General features: G+C 42.0%; 1 protein-coding gene across 3 annotated transcripts in view; it reads left to right on the top strand.

Annotated features, from left to right (window-relative positions):
• The window catches only part of LOC309672808 (BEN domain-containing protein 5), a gene marked incomplete at both ends in the record, with an annotated part of 984,871 nt that overhangs the window by 517,016 nt on the left and 452,775 nt on the right, over positions 1-15,080 (top strand). For 2 of the 3 annotated variants that reach the window (XM_082484407.1, XM_082484406.1), the window contains one exon: positions 5,959-5,998. The exons of the other annotated variant lie outside the window; for it this stretch is intronic. In XM_082484407.1, coding sequence (XP_082340533.1) covers positions 5,959-5,998 — 40 coding nt within the window. The remainder of the gene's footprint in view (positions 1-5,958; positions 5,999-15,080) is intronic. 3 annotated transcript variants of the gene reach the window in all.

Raw genomic sequence — 15,080 nt, 5'->3', positions numbered from 1 at the left:
ATTATACCAGGAAACTTTAGCAGCTAATCATAAAGAAAGAACAAAATGTGAGACCTTGCTTCATTATATGAACAAAAGCCTGTGATTTCAGGATGGAAAGAAAAGATTATTGCTTGGCATAATGTGATTAAAAAAAAAAAGAAGAAGAAGAAGAAGCTTTAAATCATCAAATTATCCATTTAAACAGAACTTGAGTTAGTAGCCTATTGGGGTCATTACTTAAATCGAGAGTTTCTCTTTGGAGATAAGTCTTGCACTCTGAATGGAAGGAGGGTACAAGTAGCAAAACTTGCATTTGAGAAACTAGCCAGATGTGCAATACTCACTGAGTTATATTCACTTTTTTCTAACACCTTCCGTTATCTAAGCCTTCATTGGAAATTTTTCCAGATGTTGATTAGCCCTGAATGTTAGGTAGCCATGGGAAAGGATGGGATGCAGCCTTTAACCTCTCCCTCCCCGCACCTTCTCCCTCCTCCCTCCCTGCCACTGTAAATCCCCCAACTGGAAAACCAAGGAGGCTTATGGTGGTGCTTCTGGGCAGCTGTGTTGTGCCATCCACACCAAGTTGCACACTTGGGATCTCTTTTTCTGAACTTTTGGGTACTTTCATAATATAATGTCAGATGATAGCTTTCAAAAGCATTGACAGTACAGAGTGTGGCGATAATAAAGGCCATAAAAATGTGAAATTCACCTCTGCAAACCCTTCAATACATACTCAGGTTTATTTTGTGAGACGACGCACTGGTTTCAATTACTCATATGTCAACACGGTCAGTTTATAGAAGAGACGTGCTAATTTAGAAGTTAAAAGGAAGAGGCACAATTAGTAACAACTTATGGCAAAGCTTCCGGAAAAAAAAATAAAAAATCATGCACTTGATTTCAATGTTAAACCCTCTGAATTGCATAGTAGGTTGAAGGTGGTAAGGAGAGACACCTGTTCAAACCACATTAAAATTAGATGGAAAAGATCAATAGCAGAAACCAGGCTGGGGTAAAATCCATTTAGAAAGACAAAGTCCTCCTGTGGTCCCAGAGAGTCAATTCCAGCTTCGTGTGGGCGGACTATGGCGGGAGATGGGCAGCCTGCCTTTGGGCTCATAGCTGCAGAAAATACTGCCCGCAGAGCGAAGGCAGTGAAATGGCACAAACCCAACAAGAGCTTCCTAAAGCTGAAGTTGATCTCAGCTCTGCGCTTAGGAGATTTATACGGAGCCTCGGAGCAAGGCAGGTATAGATGCCCTTGAGGTCCAGGGAAACCCCTGCCGGAACACCACCGTCTCCTGGGATGTGGGTGCACGGAACTGATGAAGAAGCTTCCAGCACAGAAGCCTCAGGTGTGCGGCACCTGGGTGGCTGGCTGCCACCTCCATCTCTGCTCACCAGCTCTGCTGGGTGTTGGGGGCTTGGAGATGATGTGCTGGGACAGAAGGCAGGGGTAAGGATATCTTTTGGATCCTGGCTGGAGGAGGAGTGTAGGAGTAGGAAGATGACTTTATAATTGCTTTTTTTTAATCGCTCCTTCTGACTATATCGACTTTATACTTGACACAGCTTTGGCTGGCAAGTGAGGCCCAGATACATTCAGAATTAGATATGACTAGGCTCATTCTTACATGAGAAGAAAATCATCGGTTGCTACAGAAACAGCTCCATATCAGTCTCATGGGGCATCTTTGCATCTGGCTTTTTTTTCCTTCTCTTTTGCTAATCTGTAGATAAGAGTCAAAGCAAGTGCAGCACATCCCACATCTATATAAAAGGTTGGAGGAACTCTGCAGAGAGCAAAGTGTGAAAGAACATCTCGTAGATAAGGCAAACTTAAATGAATGAGTTAATTTACAACCCAGCCCCCCAATTTTTTTTCTAGTTTTGCAACTCTCACTGAGTTAATTGAGGTGAAAATTAAATGACACCAGTCAGCAGATATTTTAAAGACCACCAATATCAAGGAAGAGAAAGGAGGTACTCAGAAAGGGAGTTACTAAGAAAAATTTAGGAAATGATTCAAGGGGTGAGCTAGAATCTATGTCGAGAAAATTGCATACGGCAATGGAATAATAATCCAGGCTCACTTTCAGGCAAGTTGTTTAACTTGATAAATTAAGGAATTAGTTAAAAATAAGTGTATATTATGGGTGAACAGGGACCATTCTGCATGCTTTGGACCAGCTCACCAGCGAGGTTTTTCAACTGGTTTTCTAAAACGTAATGAATTCTTGATGCCTAGTAGATTAATATTTATTGAGTGAATCAATGCTTAATTTATTAAAAATTTGCCTTCCTTGTATTTTAATATGATTTATTACTCATCAGTGCTTATTGCATTAATTAAAGATTGTGTTAATTTTGTGGCAGTGAACGCGATCTGCTGCAGGTTTGCTGCAGAGCCCTAATGCGCTGTAGGGACTGTGCCTCTGGGAAGCACCAAGGATGGAAAACTGCACGAGGTGGAAAGCCGGTATGAATCACCAATGGCCTTTTCCTGCCTTCGGGCTTTCAAATAGCCAGCAAAGTGAAAATGGGGATGCTGCCCCTTAAGGGTAGGACAGGATTATAACAATAGAGATACCGTGGCCATACCGGGAATCTTTCTGTTTGCCTCTTATAAATTATGGCTGATGCTGTGGAAATCGTTTTAGTGTTTCTCATGGAATGCCTTTTTGTCAACGTAGGTGAAATCCAGCCTTAGCGATACGGGAAACTGTCACCTCTCCCCGGACCAGGGACGAGAGTCATTACATTTCAGTGCTCAGATTGTAAGTAATTCTTGGGACAGTAGGTTGCCTGAAGATTGGGATAGTCCCAAGCATCTCTGTAGGGGCAGGTGTTTGAGAAGTGGAAAATTACTAAAAGCAGAACAAAAAAAAAAAAAGCCAGACATCTTGTGAGATGAGTCTTTCAAGAAATCTGTCAAAACAGGGAGAGGGTGATTGTGCTTGAGGGGCGCAACAGCTGCAATTTGCATCTTTCAGCACTGAAGGGAGAAGCGAATATATAAAGCCCCACAGCCATGATACTTCTGATGCAATTATTTTATTAATCTTTGTGACACTTGTAATGTCTCTCTCTTTAAATTCAAATTCTGCTGCTTTTATAGCTACTCATAAGTGCGGCTGTACGTTTTTTAAAAAAAATCCATCTAGTTACTAGACTGCCTGCATCCAGCTGAGCCCTGGAAACGGCAGAGCGCTAGCCCCTGAGATCTGAGAGCAGGCTTGGATTGCTGGAAAGTGATTGGATCCCTAATTAGTGCAGTTTTGCATGTTGAAATGCATGATTCTGGAATGCACTTGGCTGTTTCCTCCTCTCCAGGGCTTGGGTGAGCGTCCACAAACTTCCCTTGCCCAGCTAAATTAGAGAAACCTCTTCAAGGTCTGCTGAAGGTCAGAGCAGAGACATTTTTTCTCTCTCGGTGCACCAGTCAGGCAGTAACCGCCGCGCTCCAGCCCGGAGCGGTTGGGTGGAGCTACTGCCAAGAACCTGGTGGCATTTCAAATCCCTTGCAGCAGTAAGGTGTTAGATGCAAAAGATCAGTGCTGCTCCACTTGAAGTCAGAGAAATAACTTGTGCTTAAAGTTCAACACATACACAAAGATTTCCTGGATCTGGAGTTAATTTGGTTTTTTTTTTCCAAGGCCAGACTGAAGGCAATGTCCAAACAGGAAACAAGTTACAAACTGAACATTTGACTTGTAATAATTTCATTTTATATCCCATTCTGTTTAGACTATTCTATATGCTGTGGTTTAACTGCAATATCAGGTTAAGCTATTTAGGTTTCTATTTAATGTTTATATTTACCTTAGTTAATAGACTCAAGTCAGGACTGGGGGCCAGTTGGGCTACGTGCCTTTCTCTCTGTTCCACGTCTCTACATTTTGCAACCTTCTTTCACACAGGATATTTATATTCCACTTTTTTTTTTTTCCCAGTAGAGAAGCTTTCACAGTGTATGGGCTTTGGATATATATTTTCTGCTCTAGCTGTTCATTAGATATACAGCCTTTGGAGTTCCAGTTGTGCTGAGAAATGTAAGCAAAGCTTTTGGCCCAGTGGGGGCTGAGCTCTGGCGTTTCATAGCTTTGGATATACGAATCAGGATTAAGGCACAGGATCTATACAAAATTTAGCTCGTTAGGAGAAGTTTCGTCTTACGGCTTCTGCTGGGGAGGTGGGTCCTTTGCCTACGCTACTGCTTACTTTGCTTTGTTTCTCCCTGGGAACGGGGCGTGGGGTGAGCAGACCCCAGCAGAGTAGGGACAGTGTTTCTGAATGGCTTTTGTGGAAGTGACACAAGGCACCAGCAGGGTCTCCTGCTCCCTTTTGTAATTACCCTGGCACACCTGGAAAAAGGCTTGGTAGAGGCTGGCCTTAGTATTTGATAATACAGCAAATACGGTCGAGCACACCACTAAGGTCATACTCAGAACGCCGTGTCCGAGGTAAGAGAACAAGGAGCGCCTATGAAAGCAGACAGGAACAAATTTTCTCGCAAATAGGATTTGCGTTGCACAAGTTAAGGTACTGAAGGCCAAGAAGGTTTCAGAAAATGTGGATTTTTTAGCCTGACACCGCACTCAGCTTCCCAGCAGGCCATATTCACTCTTGGGCATATAGCTCAAGTATGATCAGTGGATGATCAACTGTGTCGATACACTTTAGCCAGTGAAGCTTTACTTATAGAGGAATTATGTGTTTGGAAAGGAGTTTCATCAGTCATCATTTCCAAGGAAGAGCATTCACGGTACGGAATACCACATCAATGTTTCCTCCTCAAGGACTTTCAGCTGTCACTCAGGGAATACAGTGAATGCAGTGATAAGAATTAGATTAGAAAAAGATCAATAGGGCTGACAATAAATGAAAGTAGCACAGACATTATTGAGCAAATTAGGAGAGAGAAATTAAACTGGACAGTATAATCTTCGATGCCAGCTAGACACACTAATGTTGGACAAAGTTAGGGAGAAGACAGTAAGTTAGAAAGTGGTATGAAGAAGAGGCAGTGACAGTCTGTCTGTGAAACGGGGAAAGCCCTGCAGGTGGTGGAAAGGTGGAAAAAGATGGTAACGGTCCAGAAGCACATGGATTTCAGTGGCAGGCCACAGAGATGCAAGGGTGGGGATGTCACTTAATGCTGGGAACATGGAGTAGGCAACAGCCTTGGCTACGCTACAGGGGAAGGGGAACCTCAGACATACTCCACCATCACCAAGGAATTGGTGGGATAGCTTGTACCAGGCAAAAAACATTCCTAACCTTCTTGTAGTACAGGTTGGTTTGCCCCGGGAAGGTTTGCAGCCCTTCCAGAAACCCCCTCTTCTGTTTAAACGTGATTATTTGCCATAATAACTCCCTGTATTTTGCTATCTGTACAAATATCCAGTGATGATCAAGTCTGGCAAGCTTCCAGGGTGAGGGATATCTGGTGGCAATGAGATCCATGGGCTGGCTGCGCTCAGCATGAAAAGAAGCTTTCCTTTTATCAGTCTTGAGTTTGTCTAGATCCTCTTACATGTCTTTGAAAGGTTCACCCCAAGGCGATATAATTGTGTTTGATCACATCCAGGCTATGAGTCAGTGATTGATATGAATAAAGAACTTAGAGTTTCTTGTCTTGGTTCCTTGTCTTCTTCCCTGTGGAATCAGAAATCACTTTTATAAATATATCGGTCCATCTGTGCTTCTAGCTATCCATTTCAAGTATATGTTCCAAAAAAGAAATAGTAACACTTTATAAGTGCAAATAAAAACACACTAAAAGGACTGAGCAAGGGGTTTTCTTCTTCCTCATAAAGTACATGCGGATCCCATCCAAAAGAGTTACTGTGAGCCATGTAACTTGTAATTAATTCTGCTATAAATGTCAGAACACTTACTTTGCAGGTCTAAGCTGACCCACTAAAATTAGTCCCCTTTTAACAATTCTTTTTATAATTTGTTTTTCAGCAGAAACGGCAGCTTGACCTCCTGACAATAACCAGCCCTGGTAAGTGAGCTCTGCCGCACGGCGCTCTCCTCTTTTCTTAAAGAGATGGTTGTCTAAATGTGTTTTTTTTCCCCCGTCCCTGACATGCAAAATGAAAAACACTGTTCCCCAGAAAATCTTTCACGTAATAACAAGTGACAGCTATATTGTGCTTGGCAAAGCCCCGGGCAGTTATCCGTTCACAGAGCTGCCTCTTCAGACCTTTACTCTATGAATTTGAGTGCTGATATTTCTTTAAGCCTCCTGGGGTTACAGTTAGCGGTATGTCTGCAGGGCAGATGCCCTCGAATTCACAATGCGTGTTCAAGTATCACAGAAACGCAAGTTTGACTTTTCTTGGTGGCAAATGCGAGCGGTTGGGGGAGTAAGGAGGCAGCGGGCCTTTGGGTACGTGGTGGGAGACGGGAGGTCTAGGCTTAGGTCTGGAGAACCACAAAGCGGGTCAGAAAATATTCGGGTAAAATTAAAATGCTCTGAACGATCTGCTTCGTAATGGCTTTTGTCATTTGCTTATTGAGGAGATAATCCAAAACGTGTTTTGCTGGGAAAGCGTTGGGCTCTTTGGCATAGTGAGTTTCAAAGTCTCAGCACCGTGATTGAAATGCAGGTGGTTTGAATAGTGCTCCTCTTTGATCTCAGCTCTTAAGGCTGGGTGGCTTTTAATTTATTGCTATTTTTCTGGCTCAATTTCTTTCCATTAGCTGCTACAGAAGTTTGCTGCCCACCAGCTTCAGATGTGCACCGTGCTTGAATGGTGCTGCCTTTTGGTTAACTTTTTCAATTTTTCAGATGTATGTACGTATTAAGCTTTCGGTTTGGCTTTAACTGGGACTAATGAGTTCTGGCTTTAACTGGGAATAATGTGTTAGCGAAATGAACAGGTGTTATGGGAAGTGAACAAAATGTGACACACATTTGCTTGGATAACAATTTTGCATCGGTAATTGTTCTGACACTCTAAATGTAGATATCATCTGTGACATGGTTTCTCCTTCACTAACCTTGTTAAAATAATAAGAATTAAAATAAGGAGGAGGAACACTTTGTTGGGACAGATGTTTGAGGCTATTGGCAATTGCATCGCATTTTTGCATGTTCACTTTTCATACAGTTTGCAATTATGTTAATGTCTGCTCAGGGCACTTGCTGATAAAAGCAACAATACAGTGTGATACAGCCATTGTCACTATTCTGACTGTAACTTCAAGGGCAAACGTGGCACATTTTTCGTATCTTCAGCATTCCCTGTTTCTAGAGGAAAAAGAAAGAAGTTCTCTGAAGGTCTTAATCATAATAAACACTCAGAGCTCGGGTAAGGGCACCAAAGTCCACAGAATTATTATTATTTTTTTTAATGAGAGAAAAAGAAGGTTAGGGACCAAAATAACTCAATATAAGACTTTTGTGTAAAACAAATTTATGGTACTTTCCTCATAATTTCAGATATAGTACTCACTGGAACAATTTAAGGGTTGACTAGGTTGAGTTTGTGCATAGATGTGATCACAGTAAGTAGCTATCGCTTCAGATCTCTCAGCTTAATACAGCAATCTACTAAATCAACACAGCAATTAGTTGGAAGGATCAAAATAGCTAAATACTAAACCAGCTTTCAATAACTGCGTAGGTAGACAAACTGCACTAAAAGGGTGGGAGAAATCTTTCCGTAACATGCATTTTTCTGAAATACAAGTTTTACCCTTTGATATTTAGCCAGAAATCTACAATAATTGCCTCATAGGAAAAAAAATTAACATTTTTGCCATGATTATACGTTTGAGTGCCTACAGTTTTGCTTTCAGTAAAGGAATTTTCAAAAGAAGCCTGATGCTGCATCAGGGTAAACTTACCTAAGAGCCTAAAGCTGAGATTTTTCAAAGAGGCTGAAAGAGTTAGGCGCTTAATTCCTAGTAGGATTGGAAAATGTCAACCTTTGTATTAAAGGGTCTAGTTTGGGCCCTACAAATACAAAAATAAAGTAAAATAAATCATAGTCTTGAGGCTTTTATCTATCTTTGGAGACCGCAGCCCTTAAATATTTCATTCTTTGAGTCCTAGCTCTAAGATCTGACATCAGCAGTCTGCTTTTACAAAGTCGTGGTATCGTTTATGATGGCTGAGATCGGCCATAATCACTGTCATCCCTTAATTTACTGATTCAAATTAGGGAGTGGGCTATTCATTTGCAGCTGTTAATCCTTTGGGACTTGTCTCCGTTCTCCACCTTGCCGCAGGCAGGCAGCTGTAGTTTCTGGTGGAGGTCACTCAGCCTTATTTATAGTATGAAAGTCCTCCGCGTCTCACAAGCAGTATCAGCCACCAAAGCCTTATTGCTTAATTGCAAGAATAGGCAAAGGACTTCAAAACCAACTGTGACCTCCGTGATTTGCACTTCTGTCATGACGGATATCATCTTTCTTTTGTGCGTGTGTGAAATTCCCAAACCAGTTTTTGGATGTTTAGTCAAGAATCGCTTGGTAATGCCTTGCAGGTATTACAACAGCTCTTCTCCATGTGCCACTACAAAAATTTCCAAAAACCGATCAGCCAATTAATGAGATCAATTGCAAGGTAAAACAATGCCATTAATGTCAGTTAAGAGGTGCTGAGACACAAGTGCCAAAACATTCAAAAGAGAGTTTGTGGGATCAAGGAAACCTTAACGTTACCTCGTGGCCGTGGCTCTGTTCCCCGTGGCCGTGGCTCTTGCACAATTCCCGGGAAATTACCAATGGGGAGGACACGGTGCCCGTTCCTCGTGCCCCGAACGCCCACCCTGCCCGCGCCGTGCCGAGCCCAGGCTGTGAGGGTGACCCACCGCCGCCTACTGCCGTACTCCAGATGCCTCCTGAACACCGAGCAGCGCCTGTGGCCCCGCCAACCCTGGCTGAACAGCAGCTTGACTTAAAAACCCATTTGCACGTTAAACTGAACAGGTATAGATCACTAATCTGTCACCTGGGCTGAGGGCACCCTGGAAAAAAATTAGAGAAAGGCAGAAATGCAGAGGGTGAGCGCTGCAGCTCTGGCCATGTGTTTTGTATGCAACATACGGAGCCGACCTGCTCCGGCACCCCTAAGAAAACAGGTAGGGAAAGCTCCACCGTGTGCCCCAAACTGGAGGAAGCCTTTGCTTTGCTGTGGGTCTCCAGAAACAGCCAGACACAAATGATGCATAAGCTGGGAGCCGGCCAGCCTCCCTCGTGCTCAAATATATTCCTTTGAAGTAACTGACACCCGTGTAAAATGTGGAGGGGAGTTCACTGCTCGGCCTTACTGCTGAGTAGCTGGAGGAATGTTAAGTTAAATTTATCAATGCTCTCGCCACCCTCCTTTCTTCTTGCCCCTTGACATGCGAGTTACAATTAGACTGTAACGCGCCGTACGGTTCAGGGTGCCGGAGTCAGAGCTGATGTGCGCAGTGGGGTGGGGGAAAGACGTTAAAAATTCATTAGTAGCTGGCAGGGACGTGCTGGCAGGGAGTGGGACGTAATGAGGTTTAAGTTTTGGTAATTTAAATTTTCTTTAAACTTAGTTTTACCTCTGAATTCAATCCAAAGCATTTCCTTAACACTTCTTATAGTTGACTTTGGGTTTTAGGACCAAATCTTCAGGTGGTTTAATTTGGCCTTGCTGCACAAAGGAGCCGAGGATCTGCCCTTAATTTCTCCATGATCGCGTTCTAGTAACACTTTGAACATGCACATAAAATCACATCACATTCTGTGGTAACCACTCAATAGTTGCAAATAAGATATCCCTGTTTCCATAGCTTTTCCATGGAGACAAAGCTTTTTGCATCTCCCGTGTTTACGATAATAATACAGCTTTCCAATTTCTTTTCTCAGTAAGGTAAGCTCATCTCCCCACTGAAGTATTTTTTAATTATTGATACCATAAATGGAAGTGTGTTGGAAACTATTGGCTTTGAAAATAGCTAACATGTGATATTATCCAAGAACCATCAGGAAAATTCTTTTGAAATTCTCTTTGATTCAGCCGTCCTCAGGGCTTTATCCTTCTCTACCAGTCTCTCTACTGCCAATTTAAAATAACATTCTCTTGAAATCAGTGCAATGTCAGGAGAAATTCATCAGCACCGTAGGTGCATGTTTCCCAGATGTATATAAACCCTGCTACAGTTGGCAGCAGTAAATTGATTGCATTTAAAAAACCTGGGGTAGTTGAATATTCCATAGTGCCCAGCTTGGCTACAGCATGGAATATCAAGTATTTTAAGTTTCTTTCGGCTCCGTTTTAGGTGGTATAAAGCAAGAGCTGACTCCGTAATTCCTGCCTTTTGATTTACTCAGATTTTCCTCTGACCACGTTAGAGGTTTACAGGCAGGAATGGAGTAGGGTATTCCTAACCTCTGTGGAGCGGCACTGAGATTTGATCCGAAATGTTAATGACTTTGTGTGTGTGCTTCCCCCTAATATTTAAACTCCTACACTTTTAAGCAGGGAAAAAAAAAATCTTGATTTTAAAAGTATTTATCAGACTGATCTATGTGGTGAAATATCCTCCCCCCTTTAATATCATCAGTGCTGCGTGCTCTAAAAATGTCTCCGTTTCATTAATTTGTGATACACTGCTACACTGAATTCTTTTAAGGTGGCTTTAGTTTCTGCCATACATATTTTACTGCTTTAAATTATAGATATAGGACTGTTGCCTAGTTAATTTCCTCTGGTTAGGAAAATATATTTCTACTCTCCTGGTGTTGCATAAAGTGATATGTGGGATTTGCTATATTTTTTAGCTGATTAAGTTTTGCATTTCTACATATTACTGCTTATGAGACCTCAAGTAAAACTACGTAAAGGAAGGAGAAGTTTTATAGTATATTTGAAAGTTTCATTTAAGTATAAATTCCACCACTAAGCCCCCCTACACGACTTTTCCATTACCTTCCTGGATATTCTGGCTATCTCCTTCTTCCTAATTGAAGCATGAAAATAATATGAACTCGAAGTCATGAAGCTATAAGACAGGTATTAGTAAAAATGATACAGAGTAATAAAATGTGACAGAAAGTTGTTTGCTGCTAAAACTCGGGTACCATTTTTGCTAGTCCTTATTAATTAATAGTACATTGATTTTGGTCTAAGTATGTGTCAAGGGATAGCATCTAAGTTTTTAAACAGCCTAACATAATTGCCGTTCGTGTTTGTTAGTGAAGCTTCACGTGCTCTTTTGTTTGGAAAGGTGGTGGAGAAAAGAAATTGCTTATCTTTCCAGTAATAATTGAGTCTTTTAATGCTCAGTGATGGATAGGAGTGAAACTATTTCTCATCTCACTAAGACACTGGATGTTAATTCACCCGTTTGCCCACAATAATGTAAAATAACTTGGGGGGGGTCTATTGAGGGACAGTACCTCGTTGCTCACCAAGGCAATAGACTCCAAATGGTTTGTTTGAAGCCACAGCACAAGAATTTCCTTACCATACAAATGAACTACGCATGCTGAAGTCTCAGCTCAAAGTGAAATCACAGTGTTGTCAGTTCTTAGCTGGACCCTAAAACCACAGGATGAAGTTTGTTCTAGACTTGACGAAACTTTAGCAAGATCAAGTACTAACAGAGAGCAGAGAGAAAATGTGGACTTTTTTTTTTTTTTTCATGCCATTACGTTGGTTTCAGCTGTCCTGAGGCTAATTAGGAAATTTGACTGTATCCAATTCCTCATCCTTCACTGTATCTGAAGAGCTGTAAGAATTTCCATTTGCTCTGATAAGGAAAAGTAATATTGTTGCTTGTAATTACTTATTCGTGCAGATTGGTACCTTCCTAATTCTTACTTATACCTCTCTATTTGCCGGAATAACGACAGCAGAGATGCTACATACGCACTGAACGGTGCTGCTGTTCCCACCGTCGTTTGCCTGCACAGTCAGTCTTCACTCAACAAATGTCCCAAGCGAATAAGCCCACCGAGGTCTTTCTGCCTGTCCCCGACCTATCCCCATCTGTCCCCCAAACACCATCTATATCCATCTCAAATATCACAGTTACGAGATCTGTTGAAATGGCAGCGTTTTTTTGATCCCATAATGAAACCAGAAATTTTTTCCATTTAGTTGCAAAATATTTACTTTTCGTAAGACTGTTTCATCCCCGCCTTTGCATTTTAAAAAAATGACCTTTTTTTGGATACATGTAGAATAAGTGATATTTGCGAAGTCAAAATAAGACTGCAGAGAAGATAGTCTAAAGGCTAATCCATTACTTTTGAAGAAAAATATCAAGCTTCTCCACAATACCTTATTATTATTCTGGGTCACCATGATGTTTCCATGCACCTTGGCATGTCCCTTTAATTGGATCCTTACACAGGAAGGTCCGGCATAGTTGCATTGAAAGCTGACATTTCTAACTAACTGACCTTTTCAGGCCCAGTGATACTCCTATAATGATTATCCTCTAGCATTGTTTGGACACAATACCACATACTTCACAGCACATAAAGAATATGTTCTTTGAGAACTATTCAAAATGCCCAATCTCAAGTTAGCAAAATGAGAAAATTGGGTGCAAACATTCATCAGAGTGTTATTGTGCAGGTATCGATTTGAATGCCCTTTCATTTCTCTGGGAAAAAGTGTTGTATTATAGAGCTCTAAATTAACTTCTGTTCTGTTTTTTTTTTTTTTTTCCCCCAGTAAGTATAAAAAGGTCAAATTCATTCATAAGGCTGAATAGATTTGCAGGATATAAGCAATAAGATAGCAATCAACCTTCAAATAACCTTTAAAGAGACAGTATCTTTTCTTATGAACAGTAATTGATCTGCTCATTAAGTCACTGCATGCTCTTTGGGGCTCACCTAGGCAAAACTGTATAAGACCCGTGACAAAGGGATGTCAGCTAGAACAAAACAGGAATAAATCCTCATGTGGAAATATAAATATTTTACGGGGTTTGAGGGGCGTAAAGTTGATGAAAGGACTGACATTGCAATGTGAATTCCTTGACTTGACTGTCATAAGGCTGAGTGAAAAAGACGTAGAAAAGACCTCGAAGTGTGAATTTGGTATTAGTGAGGACGACGATGCTAGCGTGTTCGTACATGCCCCAAACCTGAATATATCTTCTAATTCCCTTCTGAAGTGAGTGAGGGTGATCACTGCAGTTTGCCTCCGCTCGGTGTACGTATGGGGGGGTGTACACGTAGGGCAACTCCTGCAAGGACGCCTGCTGCACGCCGCCGCACATCGCCAGTTTGCCACCGTGTACTGCGGTCCTTCTTTTTTATTTAAAAAAAAAAAAAAAGCCAGATTGTCAAGTAATGGCTTTCTTTGCACCATGAGTTCTTTTTGGATGTACGGGGGGGGGGGGGGGGGGGGAGTTAATCATCTCTGCCTATGCAGAAAGCAAACCTGCGTCCAGCTGGTGGTAGCGCGGGTTGCCCAAGTGCAGCCTGCCGTAACCTTCCCGCCGTGCGGGGCTCGGGCTCTGCAGCTCCTCGTGTGCAAGCCAGAGCGGGTAAAGGGCTGCTGGAAATTTTTTCAAGGAAGCACTATTTAGCCAGAGACTCGCTTACAGAACTGGGATTGTCGGTTTAAGATACTAATCGGAAGATTAGTGTTCTGTCCATGTCCATATTTCATTGCTGCGTGTAAATCCATGTTATGTTTTTAGTATTATTTTTATGAATCGCACATACGCCGAGGACTATCTGTGCATAATTGATTACGAGGAGTTGTCTTGGTTTTTATCTTTGATCAGAATTTTCAGAAGCAGCAAGTATCCCAGGTGACAAGGCTTTTTATGCTGTAAATGTTTGCATATAATGCTCTCTGTTTTACTTCACAATGTGCAGAATGAGCATCTGGCTCATTTAGAGAGAGCGAAAATGAGCAATTCTTTGTACAGGTGTATTGTGCTCCTTCTCTTTTTGCATAAGCTTGAGGAAAACTTAACATAATATCTTTTTTTCCCTCCGAAAAACCCCACCCTTTCTTGAGTATCAGATGTTTTCAGAGAGAATGGGAAGCTTTTTTCCTTTTTAATGAAATTGTTATTTGCAAGGGCACCTGTATGGAAACAGTCTCTTCACTTAGGATTTCGTTCGTCTGTTTGTTTAATTACCTGCTGGGTGACCTAAACAAGACTTGGTGAAAACCAGGGCTTTAAAGACCTAGAAGACGGCAGAGGGTTATATTGAGGCTACAAAATGGAGTACGGCGCAGGAAAGCATGAGCTAGCAGAGACCTGAAGAGCAGAGCTGTGCGGCTTGCAGCAGCCTCACCGCTCTGGGTCCAGGTGCCCACAGTCCACCTCGGCTGGGTGCTATGCCTGAGACAAATAAGTCCCGATATTTTCTATTTTTTACTTTTTTTTTTTTTTTTTTTTAACTGGCTTTAGGGTGCTGTCGTTCCGATGCTGCTGAATCGCACCTGGACCTGAACCTTTGCTTGTGACTTTTTTTTTTTTTTTTTCAAGCTAGCCGGGCACGTACCGTGCTTCCTTTCTATTTTAGTAGCACCCGTGTAGCCCAGTCCACAAGGATGTCATTGTGCTGGATGCAGAGCGTGACACCGAGCTGCCCCTGAATAGTTGGTGACTTCAGTAAACAAAGCAAGGGGCAGTGGGCAGGAAACTTGGAAAGAGAATGTCAAAAATAAAAGATGATTTTAATAGCACTGCATTTTCTTGTTGAGAAGCTGCCCACTACTGCCTTTGTTGCCTTCTAGACTCCTGTGCCTCTTTGCCTACCCCTCTCCTCCCACCTCTGATGTAAGAGAAAATGGCAAAGCAGTGATGATTATACAGCTATAGCGGACGGGACCGAGGAAGAGGGGAGCTGGAACTGCACAAAGGACCTTTCCTCAGCTCATTTGTTTCTAAGAATTGCCAGTGGGCTCATTTTTTTTGGTATGCAGAATGTTTTTCTGTTAAAGCAGTCAGCCAAGGTCACTGGGAAACCCACAAGAAAGGGTAACCTAGAGCCTTTATGGTTATTTTGAGCTTGTAACTTGAAGGCGCAAAGGAATTTTTAGGAGAGATCTGAATGGGGAAGGAGTGAGGGTTTTGTGAATTCAGACTGAAAGCGCAGGATAACCCATGGTGGAAAAG

The sequence above is a fragment of the Vanellus vanellus genome (genome assembly GCF_965231255.1).
Source record: "Vanellus vanellus genome assembly, chromosome: 5".
NCBI lineage: Eukaryota > Metazoa > Chordata > Aves > Charadriiformes > Charadriidae > Vanellus > Vanellus vanellus.
Note: the sequence above shows the minus strand (reverse complement) of the source record. Positions and strands in the feature narration are given on the sequence as shown.